This window comes from Cheilinus undulatus, linkage group 14, assembly GCF_018320785.1.
Source record: "Cheilinus undulatus linkage group 14, ASM1832078v1, whole genome shotgun sequence".
Classification (NCBI taxonomy): Eukaryota; Metazoa; Chordata; class Actinopteri; order Labriformes; family Labridae; genus Cheilinus; species Cheilinus undulatus.
The window spans coordinates 32,383,941-32,396,778 of record NC_054878.1 but is presented as its reverse complement, the minus strand read 5'-3'; the positions used below and the strand labels follow the sequence as shown (position 1 = coordinate 32,396,778).

The 12,838-nt window shown below is 38.0% G+C and overlaps 1 protein-coding gene across 1 annotated transcript in view; it reads left to right on the top strand.

Moving 5' to 3' along the window:
- lpgat1 (lysophosphatidylglycerol acyltransferase 1) overlaps positions 1-12,838 on the top strand; it is a 78,341-nt gene that overhangs the window by 17,411 nt on the left and 48,092 nt on the right. Inside the window, exon 3 of the mRNA XM_041806003.1 lies at positions 11,282-11,400. Within this exon, the coding sequence (XP_041661937.1) occupies positions 11,282-11,400 (119 nt within the window). The remainder of the gene's footprint in view (positions 1-11,281; positions 11,401-12,838) is intronic.

The window sequence follows — 12,838 nt, the reverse complement described above, 5'->3', positions numbered from 1 at the left end:
CATCAGGGAATGACTCTGCTTTTTTACTGAGTCATGCACAAATGGTTAATCTGACAGACTGCCTGAAATGAGATCTTACACCTCCATTCAGTGGAGCCTGCAGTGATATATAATTGCACAGTTATTAAACAGAAAAGCTCTGATGTATTTGGATATCTGGTGGTATAAAGCTGACATGATGAATAGATTTTTTTCCCTTTTATTTTCTGGAAACCTTTAGCATGCTTGCAGATGGAAAAGTAGAATCAAATGGCTCAATCAGAGGAAATCAGAAGATAAAGTGTGATGGAAAAACTTACTTCACAATGTTTATCTATTGCAAAAAAACCCTACAATATATATTGTTTAATGTCCTATCTTCCACAGCAAATACTGCACAATAATGCTGTTCAGATCAAATGTCTTGCTGAACCCCAAGTGGTGTTGTAAAGTACACTTAGAGGCTCTCTGTCACTCCTTTCTACACCTTTTTCAATCTCTTTTCAAGACAAATCTATCAAGTCAGCCTTGATCGTGACTGTCACCATATGGTATGCAGGTCTACTGCTCAGCTGGACTCTGTAGCTCCTCCTCACTTCTGACACTGACTGTGCAAAGAGTGCCTTCTCTAAAAACAGTGTTGATTTCCCACAGCTGTCTTTGCGTCCTCTTAGTTTATGTATTGACTTCTTCATTTCCCAGAATGGCTTTTGGCTAACCTCAGACTGAATGTGAATGACCTTGGTTCTTTTATACTTGGGTGTAGAAAGACACAGCAGTAATAGACAGAGAGAGATTAAAAATAAAGAACAGATGTGGTCCCCTCTTAGTGGTAGATAAGGGAATTTACAGTAATTGCAGCATCGCCTTACCTTATGAAGAGTACTCTAGTACTTGAAATTATTTATTGCCACAAGAAACAAATGTGTTGCACACAGAGCTGCCAGGGGGGCACTATGTTTTGTGTGGTGTGCATCAGCTACAGGTTGCACCAGCCAGTTTAAACATAGCCCATTATGCAAGAGAGAGTAGAGTTTACGCTTCACTGACATTTAAGGTTTTGCACTAGCTGAGATGGTTTTAATGTAGGCTTAGGTTATAACTCTAATCTTACACCTACCTCCTACTAGGTGTAAAATCCTTCATAGAATATGCTCATCATGGTGATAGTTTTAAAAGATTGGGTAACTTGGAGGATGACCAGGGGCAAACGACTTGACCAGCAGAGTGGTGTCAGCAGTGTGCTCTCAAAGATCAATTCCACCATTTTCTGAAGTTGCACTAACAGAACAGTCTATTTTTATCACCAAACTAGTGTAATTTGGGGCTGATTTAAACATTATACAGCTGCTGAGAGGCCATTTCAAAATATCGCAATATAAATCATGTATCGGGATATCAATTTTAGGCCATATCGCCCAGCCCTAATGTCTTTATAGTGGCTTAATAGCATGAGATCAAACGATCATTTAAAAAGACAAAAAGTCACACTCCCTGAACCTATCAGTGCACAGAGTGAACATGGCCACCTGGATAAATACAAAAATAAAATGTGATTTGGTCACTGGAGCAGTTAGTGTAAAAGGCCTGCTCAAATATTAATATAATCTTTTTGTTTATAGAATGATATAAGTCTTGTGCAGGGTAGGCCTAAAATCTTTAATATTTTATGTATTGAATGTTATAAAGGCAAATGTTGTTAGAGAATCACATTTGATTCAAATAGAATAATAATAACTTTCTTTATATAGCACTTTTTAAAACACACAGTGACAAAGTGCTTCACAAAACCCAAAAAAGGGCAGACAGATAAGCAAACAAACATAACAAACATACCCCCAATAAGTAACACAGCCAACCTACTGAATGTTCAATTGCAACACATGTATCTAGACACAAAAGTAAAACAGAGGGGGTAGAGATTATAAAAAAGCTAATGTATAAAAATGAGTTTTGAGCAGCTTTTTAAAAGAGACTACAGATTCAGCAGACCTGATGTTACCAGGAAGATTGTTCCAAAGTACAGGAGATGCCACTGCAAATGCACAATCACCTCTTGATTTAAAATTGAATGAGGGACTGTTAGAAAACTTTGATCAGATAATCAAAGATGGCAACTGCTAGAATAGAGGCTCAGTAGTTCATTTATATATGTAGGAGCTAGCCCATGCAGGGCCTTTTATGTAATTAATAAGATTTTTAAACTGATCCTAAAAGTAACTGCAAGCCAATGAAGAGATGCAAGAACTGGAGTGTTACGGGAATGACGACTGATGTGTGTTAATAACCTAGCTTCTGGGTTTTGTACGGACTGAAAATGTGAAATGAAGGCCTGATTGATGCCAGAGAAGAGAGAGTTACAGTAATCTAACCTGGAAACAATTAGGGTGTGGATTCAAATTTCAGTATGATTTGCTGTTAATGTGTTTAATTTTGCATGTTTGTAAGCTGAAAGAAGCAAGATTGTACTACATTAGTAATCTGAGAGTCAAAGTTTAATTGACTGTCAAATACAACACCATGATTCTTAGCAGAGGACTTGATATTGGTGGCCAGGGGTCCCATGTACTGGTTGACCTCCTTAAAAACATGGTTAGGGCCAATTACAAGAATGCCAGTTTTATCTGGGTTAAGATTGAGAAAATTCTGAGACATCCAGTTAGAAACAGAAAAAAGGCAGTCACAAAGGACAGAGAGATTGTTGAGGTGATTAGGTTTAAATGAAAGATACAGCTGAGTATCAACAGTGTAACAGTGGTAAGAGGTGTTACTGGTGGACTGGAGCAGGTCGCCCAGAGGTAACATATAAAGCGAAAACAGGATTGGACCCAGAATTGACCCTTGTGGGACTCCACATTGCAAGGGGGCTGAGGAATACTTAAAATTATTAATGTACACATTAAAATATCTGTCAGAAAGGTAGGAGGTGAACCATTTAAGAGCTGTACCTGAGATGCCAACCTCAGATGCTAAACGGTCAATTAGAATTTTATGATCAATAGTGTTGAAGGCTGTTGATAGGTCTAACAGAACCAAGATGGAAAATTCACCTTTGTCAGCTCACATTAAAATGTCATTAGAGACTTTTAGGAGTGCTGTTTCATTGCTGTATTAAAATCTAAAAACAGATTTGCTACTAGCCTTGGTGTGCATGAAATTATGTTTTGAAGATATCTTTTAAAAAACATTGCTTTGTAAACTCACTGGGTCTCATAGTTTTGCAAAAGCACACTGTATAAAGAACAAATAAATATAGAGTAACAAGTAAGTGGTTATAGATGAAGAGTAAGTAAATATTAAACAATCAAAATTTTATTTAATATATTTTTAGGTTGTTATGAAATTTTCCTTTCCAAAACGTGACCTTCTGTTAGAAACGTCCTGCTTCTGATCAATTAGGTATCAAGTATCGAAGCAGTATCTCTTCAATTTTAAGTGTCCTTTTATCATGGGGTACTGTGGTAGTAAACTTGGTATCAGTATTGAAGTTAAAATTTGGGTATTGTGACAGTACTAAATCAACAAAACAATGACACAACTTCAGTTGAATTTAACTCATTTCAACATTAGGTTCAGTTTGGCCTTAACACCATGACTTACGACATAACTTACACATAGCTTGTGCAACAGGCTGTTGTTTTCCAGTTATGCATGAGAACACAAGATAAGCTACTGACACAGACTATTGTTAGTTGTACCAAAAATGTATAAATAGTAGCTTTTGGGTGATGGGCCTCAGGTCAGCTCTCTAGTCATTTATCTGCATATATGGTGTACACCTGAATAACACAGACCAAGTGCAAAAAAAAACAAAAAACAAAAGGGTGATGAGAAAAAAACAAAGACTGTAAAGTGAGCCTGACATTTTAAATGAATTGTAATGAAGCAATCGTGTCATGAACTCCCCCACAAAGAGGAAGTGCTCACTCACTCTACACCCTGAGGCATGACTGATTCAACATTAACATCCCAGATCCTCCCTGAACTACAGGGGATCCCCACTAAACAACTGCAGCCTGAATGAATCTTTTCACCTCCTTGCTTCTCTGTTAATATGCAGAGCTGTTGAAGTACATTTAAATTGCAAAAGAAGCTCCTGTGTTCTCCAGGCGGGCCATTGTTGTCACTCCTCGTCACACAGTCGTGTGTATTCGCCTTTTGTTGCAGCTCATGTGTGTGTTTCATCAAGAATCAGATACAGACGAGTAGTCAGTAAAGTGGCCTGTTTGCTGTGAGGTCTGGCGATGTAAATGAAGACCTGAATGAAAAAAGCAGAGAAACCACTGGAGGTCCACTCCTGGAGGTGCTGATAGACACTGGCCATTGTCTTGGTGACATGGTTTGTCAAGCAGAAGCACTTTATCAGTGAAATAATGAGCCATAGCCAGAGAAAATCCTTTAAGATAGTCAATGTGCCTGGACTCAGAAAGCAGGATGAGGTTCAGAAAGAGCCTTTTTGGTCTGATATAGGTTTTATACCAGGCCACTTTTAATCAGTTTCCTCTTTTTACTTATTGATGAATTAAAGTGGGCCAGTTTTCTGCAAATAAATTGGAATAAATGTATCAGAAATGAAACATGAATAAAATGCATTAATAAAGATCACATATTAGCTAGTTCAATATGCATTGTCTTCTTTAATCTGGATCTGTGTAAGTCTCAGCTCAACAATGGGCATCTAGATGGTCTACAGAAGCTTAACAGACCACTACTAGACACTTGATGTAGCCATGTTAGCACCTTTTTCTACACAAAACCAATGCATTTCAGCATTTTCGGTGCTGAGCACCTTAAACTTTAAAAAAAGTTTAGTTTCTGTGTTCACTGTGCTCTGTCCAAAATAGCTCAACTTTTGGAAAACCACACTTATTAATGTCACTTCCACACCAGCCTATCAAAACTGATAGGGCGCAGGACTGCTAGTCTTTATCGTCTCCAGCCTCTTCTTGCAGAGTTTATCTCATGCAGCCAGGTCTGTTTACTTTGACGGAATAATGTGGCAAATGCAAATTTGCAAAAAAAGTTTAGCTTTTTTTGTTTTTGTGCTTATTTTGAACATTCCTAACTGTCACTGTAAAGGAAAGTAGAGGTGCCACAAGACAACTTTCAGAAACTAGTTCCCCTGACACCATGATAATTGTGATTAAAAGGTTACTAGCGCCATATGCAGTGTTCTACGTTTATTTAGTTTGATTATTGTTGCTTGACACTATTTTTACCCTTTCTTCCCACTATTTTGGTATTGCTTGTTTTTCAAAAGTGTTCAAAATGCTGAGTGTTTAAGTTTGATAAACTTGTGATGCACATGATGTAAAATCAACAAGTACTGGTATTTAATAACTGTGCTCTCATCAAGACTGGGTAATTAATCGAAATTTAGATTAAATCGCAATAAGTCCTACAGCAATTTTGAAATTGTGGAAGGTGCGATATATCTTTAACCTAAAATTTGTGTCAAAATACCAGTTTAATACAGTTTTTAAGCAGCAGAGATGTTAGACTCTACACATCATGCAATGTGGAATACTTTATAAAAAATCATACTTTCTTGTTTTATGTTTTTCTTAATGGAAATGAAAATTATATAAAAATGATCATTATCTTCAATGAAACAATTCATATCAAATTTGCAATATGAGTCAAAATAATCCCAGTTAGTTTTTCTTTTAATCATTCAGCCCTATTTTTATTTGTCGATTATTGTGCTGGTTATACTATAGCATTATTTATTTCTTGTATTTTGAAAAGTGTATTAGATTAGGAACATCACATATTAAATCACAATATTTGCAAAAAAAAAAAAAAATCCCAATTAGATCACCCCCCCCCCGGCCCTCTCTCCCACTGGCTTACTTCCACAATAGCAACTTCGATTTGTGCCTGGGCCCACTTGCATACGTACTCTGTCTGATACAGAAGGCAACAGTATGCACATAGCTGGTTTGCAAGCTTGCCAAGGAGGACAGAGAAGAAGTAGCTACCATGGCAACCACTCTGGTCACTACCTGAGCAAAGATTATCCATGTTTTAAGCTGGAAAAAGAGTCCATCCTGCCACCATGTTTTTTTGTTTTTTTTTTTAAACTGTCTGTCCGGTATCCGGGCAAAATTGCATTCACATCTCATTCGAACCGTGCTGAACTGTGCAGCTATAAACACCTAAGCTCTGTACACTCACAGGTACCTCTGCTAAAGGTACGTTTAAACTATCAAAAACTCACAATTTCTGGCAAGTTTTCCTTGACTAAAATCTGTAGTGTTTATTTTATTTAAATGCCTTTATTGTGTAGTTTTCAGTTGTAGACTATAAGCTTAACACATCAGTTGACAAAGTAACCACTTTGTTCTTTAAAGAACCCACATAGATTATTGCTCATTATAGTAGTGTTGAACTTGATGGTTTTGACTGAAATACGAAAATCTTTGGTTTGTTCTTTAAAGAACCCACATAGATTATTGCTCATTATAGTAGTGTTGAACTTGATGGTTTTGATTGAAATACGAAAATCTTTGGTTTGAAATTTCAGTTTTGATAATAACTTTATTCTTTTTTGGCCAAATTTTCCTTGTATATGTTCAGCATGATCCCCCGGTTTACATTCCTACTCAGATAGCACTCGTTTACATTTTAAAGACAGGATATAAGGCCTAAAGTACTCCTCTTCAGGCCAACCCTCAGCTGTCATAAGACCACATAAATGTTGATATCCCGTTTCCTGTGTTTTGCTCGTTGTAGCTGCAGCATCAGTTGAAGGTGTCATTTCAATCAATACAAGCCCATACTTCTCTCCCCATGCCATGGACACAAGACCCTGAGCTTTGATTGATGTGTATGAACGATAGCTGAGATCACTGATTTTGTGTCTGCATCTCTAATTCAGTTTAATCTTCTATACCCAAACTATTTGGCTGTGACATTTCAACAACGCCTGCTGCCAAGTCCCCGAAACAGGAAATGAGTCACATCTCCTCAGCATTTTGTCGGATCATGATCAAAATTGTTCTGTGGGTAGATGAGACCTCGATGTACCTGTGTGCAGTGTACCCTGCTTGATATGCCTGTGCTTGGCCCAAAGAACCACAGCTTGCAGTTTTATTCTGCTTTGTATTATTTTTATCACTGTGACAGTCCTGGTTCTGCTCTCAGCAGCTTCAGGAAGCGTTATTTATGGTTAACAGACATGCTAATAAGCCTAGTCTCCTGCTGTACCAGGATGAAGACACAACATAATACTTATTCAAATGAGCAATGTTATTTCAGAGAGGGAGCTCCAATACCAACAAGTCTGCTGATACTGTTGTGACATGACACAAAGCCTCATGATTCTGTTTTTTAGCCAAGATCACTCAGGCTTTGTATCTGCTTTGCTCTCTACTAAAAATAAACGCAACCAAAAAAAAGGAAAAGGGGCACAAGTGCTATGTCTGACACTTAGTAGAAGATTCTGCTAATATTGTGAATCTCTTAAGATAGTTTCTGTGTTTTGGAAATGTAATTGCATAGCTTTAAATAGGTAAGTGGCAGTTGCTTGCTAGAATGAACAAAAATGTCCATATGGCAATAAAGCTCAATCTCCCAAGTCTCTTTCACTCCCCCTTAAGCCACACAAACCTGTCTGCTGTCTTTTCTGGAATCTGATGCTCCTCAAGAAGGTGCTTTCGTGATAAAAAAGGTTTCTGACATAGAGTAGTTGTGGTATGGAAGTGAGTCCTAGATACAGCGAAGCACATATTTCCATTAAATGTTAAGTTGAAGAAGTCAGCAGAAAGTGTCCAGATAAGCCGAGGGTCAATTAGAGCGGTTGAAGAAAGGGCTACATATTGTGTTCACTGCATAGAGCTATCTTTTAGCCTTTAACATACCAAAACTCCTGAACATTACTTTGAAAACTTCAAGCAGCCTGCCCCTTATCCCATTTGCTCATCACAGCTGTTGATTTTCACCGTTTTACATGAATGGGCTTTCAGGAGGACTCTGTAGAGATGGCGGCCAATGCCAGTAGATTCAAATGTGATGACAACTCCTGAAAATGTTTTTAATTTTCTGAGATTTAATGCAAAAGGCCACTTTTTAACCTAGACCTTTTGCTGCCGTTTCCTTCTTAACCCTATCCGCACTTGCATTAACTCTTAAAAATTCCCTAAATTTAACTGGGTGGGCTGCATGTGTGAACCCAAAAGCTGAATTGTTCACTCAGACTTCACCCTGCTTGCCCTCTAGTATATTTCTCCTCCCCCACGCCTCCATTGACTGATAGGCAAATTGCAGGTAAACTCCCTGTTATGAGGGACAGGTCTGAACAAATAAGTCAGGTAATTTCCTGACCTCCAGAGTAACATAAGTGAAAATGGCCCCAGTAAATTTACCAGTTCTCGCTCTGCCTACTCTGACAGGAACAACTTCCTGCTATGAGAGAAAAGAAACTCAGGAGGGCCTCTGGGGCAAAGCTCCTGAAATTTCTTACATAATTGACCAATCACCCACCTATCAATGGTCAGCTGGAGCCTGTCCCAGCTGTCATTTGGAGAGAGGCAGGAACCTTCTTGCTGTGCAGACCTCACCTGGAACCTTATGGGGAAATTTTAACAGGGGGCTGGTGACGGTCACACTGAAAATTTCATGAAATTTTCAGGAGTTTTGTGCATGTGTTAAAGTACCTTTAGCTTGTTTGTCAGATAGGTAGTTTGCTGCTACAAGCCGGGGTCTAATTGAAATCATGAGCCAAAAGAAACTGGCAATCTCCCAATTTTAGTACTGAGGACCAAAGTACCAAAGTAGTGGAGAGACTATATTTAACCAGTCAAAAGAAATGTTTGGTCTACTGTCAGATAAAGTTTTACTTTAGCTTTTAGGATTCTTACAACAGCCATGCATGTTTACACTGTAAAAATGTGTTTTGATTACTTATTATTACAGGAGTTATTTTACTTTAATTTGCAGTGATATTTATTTTGTAGCATTATTTTAAAGCCTGGAACTCAAACCATTTCCCTCCAGAAGTATACGTAGTGTAACAAAACTATACAATATAAGTTTGCAAGAAATTGTCAACTAATTGCTTGAATCTACTACCCAAAAAACACCACAATATTGACTCCTTCTTAGTTATTTTTTTTCCTGCATCATCCTCTTCTTCTGTACCTCTCAGCAGGGTCAGCATTGAAAGTGATTGTGATACCATTTTCCAAAACTCACTTCTCCTTATTTATCACCAACCACATTGCAAGCATTTCGTCATTCCCTTTGCACATGAATTAAAAACACATAATTACTAATGTAATTCAGTACAGATGCCAGAATCTCTGTCTGTAAATGCTCCTTTTAAAATGATGTAATCATCCTAACCAGCTCCGTAGGTGGGCTGAGATTCATTTGTCCGCATTAACAGCATGGCAGACATATTTTTTCCAACCCACTTACAGAATGTCAGAGCAATGGAAATAAACTCCTGCTCTCTTATCCTAGCCTGAGGGTATGCAGATCAGACAGGTGGCAGGCAGTGTGTCGTCAGGGAGCATCAGGACATAGTTGGTTTTGCAATTGGATTTCAGTTAAGACCGGACACCCCTTACTTCACTCCATTTTCACTCTGTTGACACTGAACCACACCTATCTCTCACATTACTCTGTGTTCAGAGCAAATATGCTTGCGTTTTGTTGTTGATGTGCCTCATCTCAGACAATAATAATGTTTTGTGCACAATGTTGTTTCAATCTTTGTTTGGTCTGAATTCCTTATTATTGATGAATTTAAAGTTGATTCAGAGCTGATTTTTTTACCTTTTTCCTACTCCTATCTACACCTTTCTTTTAATCCTATACATACCAGCATATTTAAGACTCTGCTCATAACATTTTTGCATTAAATTTGTTACTACATTCCATTGAATTCTGCACAGTGAAAATGAATTGAAAGCCCTTTGGCAAATGAAATCCTGAAAATTTATTTGAAATTTGTGTCTAAGGAGGCAATATGTAATGTTACAAGGATACTGCTAAAGTCCATTATGATTATAACCCACCCAAGAGGGCAGATAAATCCCAGAATCTGACCCTGTGGTGACAGGATTTACCTATGAGGCTGAGTGTAACTGGGCACAGTATCAGCAAAGTGAGTGGAAAATAACATGTGGCTGGCAGAAGAGTTTGAATGACTTGTTTACAATAGGGCTGAGCGATTTGCAAAAATAATGTAACTGCGATTTTTATCCCCAATATTGCAGTTGCCATTTAATAAGCCATTTTTCTTAGGTTCTTCACCTTATGCATTTTTTAAACAAATTCAAGCAACAAATCATTCTGTATTATAGCCTAAATTGTGCCAGGAAACTCATCATAAATTTAACCATTTTATTGCAAGATGGATCTACTACAGTTTTACTCGGCAAAGAAGGCTCTGCTCAATAGAAGCTACCTGGGTTAGTCAAGCAGCTGCTTTGACTGTGCAGGGAGTGGATGGCTAGAAATCCCCACACAGATGTACACATTTATGACAATATGTACAGAAAACAATGAAATTATTCAGAAGCAATTAATCCATAGTAGCATGAATCTGAATATGAGGGTGCACCAAGCTTTATGCTATACAGGAGCTGGCTGGGGTGGAGGAGGTGAAGCTGGCTATCAACTGATCGCAACTTTGGGTATGACTTTTGTGAACTGCCACTAATCTTTGTCAGTTTTATATAGAATGACCTAATTATTTTTGCTCATATTGCAAATTTGATGTCATTTGCTTTATTGAAGGGCATTATCATTTTTAAGCCCCTCGTTTTGATTAAGAAAAACATAAATAAAACAAAAAGGAGGATTTTTGTAAACCATCATAAAAAATTTGACACTTGAATTTTTGCATAATGTGCATAAAATATCTGCCACTGCAAAAAAATTGATTTATTAAACTGGTAACTTGTGCCATTTGGAAATGCAGCAGGCCATATTGTGATTTAATCTAATTTGCGATTAACTGCCCAGCCCTACTTTACAAGCATATAGAGCAGTGTAAAGTATGTCATGATACTTTCATAACAGCTGTGTGCTGTTATAGTGGTCTGCTGTAGCCCATGAGTGTGAGTCAAACAGCTCACCCTTCTTGTGGAAAATGTACCTGTGCCCTGTCTGTTGCATTCACACATGCAGCCTGAGAGAATTCCTGCAAAGATTGCCCCCCACATGTTTGTTAGACTTCATTAGATGTGTTTGGGTGATAACATTAGCAGTAAACAGTATCATTGTGTACAAAAGACTATTTGTTCAGCCTGTGTGACCACAGTGTTTTTTTTGTTTATTTTTTGCCTTGCAGTAACAGAATGGGGTGATGATGTGCGGCCCATCTCCGAAGATGAAGCTATGGTCATCGTCAACCACCAATCCACAGGAGACGTGTGCACCCTCATGATGTGCCTGCAAGACAAGGGCACGGTAAGAACAGAGAGAAATGTGTTGCTTTATTGTATCTCGTTCTGGAAAATCCAAAAATATTGCAGGGTTGAAGGGGGTCACATCAGTTTAAATAAAAGCCAGGCAGGATTTTTGAACCTGCAGGGTACTTGGCACCATCTGTAATGTGCTGAAAAGGCTGCTGTCTGAGCATGTTTGTTGTCTTTGTCACTACAAATAAGGAGTTCCTGGAGAATTGGGCACATTGCTCTAAAACCCCTCTAAGCCTTGGTTAAGCATGTATGTTTAACACATGTTTGTCAAAGGTTTGTAAATATATCCACTGCCTTGTCAACTAACTAGGTGAACCAAGTGAAATGTTTATAAGTAGAAATTTATCTGGAAAAAAGGGAAAGGTATCAAGTTGTGATGTTTGTGCATTCCTGAGTCAATACAGCAGAAAGGAAGTTCTTTTTTTAGATCAGGAGGGCGCCGTAGTGATGGGATGATGTGTTTTTCTAGTCAAAACACTTGACACAGATGCAGACGGTGGAGAAGATCAGTGCTGTGGCTTGCTGCATTCAAATTACAAAACGTGAGTTTGAGGTGACCAGCAGAGTTCTTCAGACAGGACAACAACAGATGTGCAAAAATTAGAGCAGTGGCTGCTTTGCATTCTTCCACACTGAACATTTTCAACATGAAAGGAAGGGAAACATGTCCACACATGCCCCTCCTCGATGCATATAATGCACTCACCATGTTTAAATGCAAAAGGACACACCATGTACATATGCAGGAGTTGTCTTGCAGAATTAATATAGATGAAGATTATATCAGTATTATATAACTGGATACTGATGCTGTCTGCTATTCCAGAAACTCATGCTTCAAAAAACAATGTTTAAAAACAGATTTCAGCATCAATTGAAGCAAAAAGGGCTTTTTTAAAGAAACAACTGCATGGAGCTCAATCTCCCTACAAAGTGTACATCTCTAGACTGTTCTGTCAGTCACTTTGCAGCTGTGTCAACTGATCAATATCGCTTTAATCAGGTGCTTTGAAGGACTCAGCTGCTTCTTTAATTGCATGGGCAATAGGGGTGGGCAACTAAAGCGAAACTAATTTTTAACATGTGTTTTGATTTATGCATTGCAGTGCTGGGCTGTAATGAGGTTAAACCATGTCCTGGGGTATTTAAAAATAACCACAGTATCCCTTAAATAACTGCCATAAAACAAAGTTCTGTAATGTGTTCATGCTTTAAATAAATGACTAAAGAATGTGTGTCTGACTCCAGCAGCAGCACCACTCACCATTTGGAGTTGCTATAAAAATGATGACTGAATTACTTACTAATTGATGAAGGCTTGACATGTCAATGAAGAAACTTGAAACAGTGTTTCTTATTCAAAATTAAAAATACTTTAAAATGCATTAAACTTAATAGGGATGCACAGTATTATTGGCCTAATATCT